This window comes from Brassica oleracea, chromosome C6, assembly GCF_000695525.1.
Source record: "Brassica oleracea var. oleracea cultivar TO1000 chromosome C6, BOL, whole genome shotgun sequence".
Classification (NCBI taxonomy): Eukaryota; Viridiplantae; Streptophyta; class Magnoliopsida; order Brassicales; family Brassicaceae; genus Brassica; species Brassica oleracea.
This window is the reverse complement of record NC_027753.1, coordinates 30,975,317-30,977,386: the sequence shown is the minus strand read 5'-3', so window position 1 is coordinate 30,977,386 and position 2,070 is coordinate 30,975,317. Positions and strand designations below refer to the sequence as shown.

The 2,070-nt window shown below is 42.5% G+C and overlaps 1 protein-coding gene across 2 annotated transcripts; it reads right to left on the bottom strand.

The window, feature by feature from the left end:
• Nucleotides 1-224: 224 nt before the first annotated feature.
• On the bottom strand, nucleotides 225-1,867 carry LOC106300962 (histidine-rich glycoprotein). Of its 2 annotated transcripts, none has more exons than XM_013737254.1 (2): nucleotides 1,468-1,867; nucleotides 225-867 (listed from the first exon to the last, which is right to left on the bottom strand). In XM_013737254.1, the coding sequence occupies exons 1-2, from the start codon at nucleotides 1,807-1,809 to the stop codon at nucleotides 403-405; spliced, it is 807 nt and encodes a 268-aa protein (XP_013592708.1). In that variant the 5' UTR covers nucleotides 1,810-1,867; the 3' UTR covers nucleotides 225-402. The 2 variants fall into 2 exon arrangements, with proteins under 2 accessions (XP_013592708.1, XP_013592707.1); XM_013737253.1 differs by having other exon boundaries at nucleotides 225-891; nucleotides 1,468-1,860.
• Nucleotides 1,868-2,070: the final 203 nt, after the last annotated feature.

Genomic DNA, 2,070 nt, shown 5'->3' with positions numbered 1-2,070 from the left:
AACTCATCTATTGGGATTAGAAGGTATATAAATTATGATGAAGGAAAAAAATGGAATTCGAGGTAAATAGGTTGCCGCCGGAAAAGGAATTGAGGCCAAACATATTTCAACAATTTTTTAAAATTTGAAGTTTGACCCAAAAAGTTAAAATTTTGGCTTTTACCAGAAGAAAAAAGTTCAAATTTTGGTCATGAAACGACAACATTTTATTTAAGTCAAGCAACAACAACAACACCCCCTAACAATCATAAGTTCATGAAACGAAAACATTTTTTATTAAGAGTCCAAGCGTTTGGTTTTGGTACGTTACTGAAACATCACACACATACATCTTATAAAATTATTATTTAGGATATATAATCATTACTTTCTTATTTGAACCGGCAGAGTATTGTGGTGCACTTAGAGTCCCTTACTCCCCCACCCTACCTTGTGGTGGCCGCCGGTGCTCTTGCTCATTCGCCAGTTCTCCGAAGCCTTCAACATTACTGTACGGCCACTGCCACTTCCATGGTTGGGGTTCATGTAGACATGATGTGGTGGAATCTGAGGACCCATAAGCCTGTCCTGGTGCTTCATCCCGTGCGCCCCGTGCGCCCCGTGCTGATGCATACCGTGCACATCGTGGTGCTGCATCCCGTGCGTCCCGTGCGTCCCGTGCTGCTGAATACCGTGCCCACCGTGCCCATCGTGGTGCTGCATCCCGTGCCCACCGTGCCCATCGTGGTGCTGCATTCCGTGCCCACCATGCTGCTGCATCCCGTGCCCACCGTGATGTGGCATCCCATGCCCACCATGCTGCTGCATGCCGTGACCACCGTGCTGCTGCATCCCGTGCCCGCCATGGTATCCATCTTCATGCCTTCCCTGCCATCCATTACCCATCTTTCCCTTCAAAATCATCATTAACCAGATAACCAGTGGTGAGAAACCATATAAAAAAAGTTCTAAATCAGTATCTTAGGGTGGACAATTAGTGCATTTGCATACGGCTTACCATATCACAACAAATCCCAAGATATATACAGATAAAATTACTGAACAAAATTCAGCATCTTAGGGGTCGATTGGACGGGGTTAACAGCCAATATTTCTTTCTATAGCTTAAATATGAACCAATCCTTCTCTAACTTTTTACAGTTCAGTATTTAGTGCTTTCATCATTAAAGTAATTATATACCAATAAAATCTAAAACTATAGCAAACTGTTCACTAATTTTTTTTTTTAAAACCTTAAAACTACAACATCAATCATAAAGCTCTAAGTTTCTGTACTTCTAAATATTTTAAGATACCAACAAAACATGTAACCTTTTTGCTAGTGGTGTGTACTAATGTTTTCATTGTGTCACCACGGTCAAACGCCCATAGTGCATGTTTTCTTTTAAAATGTTTCAAGGCACTTGGAAAGAATATATTCAACGTAACATGACTAGTAAGGTTGCAACACCAGAGAAGATAGCTTACGTTGTGGTGAGGCTGAGACAACGGAGGTGGGGGCATGAAGTTCATATGGGGTTTCTGTTGGTGATGCGGCAACACAGTAGTGTGGTGGCTACGGCTTCTCTTAATGAACTCATCATCGTCTGAGTCTTCTTCATCACAGGGAGGCATGCGAGCCATGGGTGGACGGCCGTGGTTAGCCGGTAGCCTCATTTGGTGGTCGTAGCGGGATTGACGATCGAAGTGGCTCCTTTCTGAGTCCTCATGAGACACAAACTCATTGTGCCCCTCGAAGCCGTAACCACTGCTTATGTGATCCTTGTGGCCGAACCCGTGCCCGTGCCCACCGATAAGTGTGTCAAGCATTTTTCTTATATATACTTGTCTTAGTTTATTTTATATGGCTGAGTGATTAAAAGCTTCCTGGTGTATCTATATATACACAATTTTTGTGGTGTTGTAGTGTTTGTTTTAAAAAGGTGGTGGATACGATTCCCTCTGGCAATCACTCCTATATCATGATAAGTATCTGAATCTTATTCTCTTTTCCACCACCACCATACAGAAAGTTGACTAGACATATTTGTTCTGATTCTGTCATCCTTTTTACTTGATAATTCAGACTGA

Bases quoted from the DNA above. Each gene is read 5' to 3' on its own strand.
- LOC106300962 (XM_013737253.1), bottom strand. From the start codon at position 1,809: ATGCTTGACACACTTATCGGTGGGCACGGGCACGGGTTCGGCCACAAG. The intron at 892-1,467 runs GTAAGCTATCTT...ATGATTTTGAAG, and splicing joins TGTCTCAGCCTCACCACAAC to GGAAAGATGGGTAATGGATG.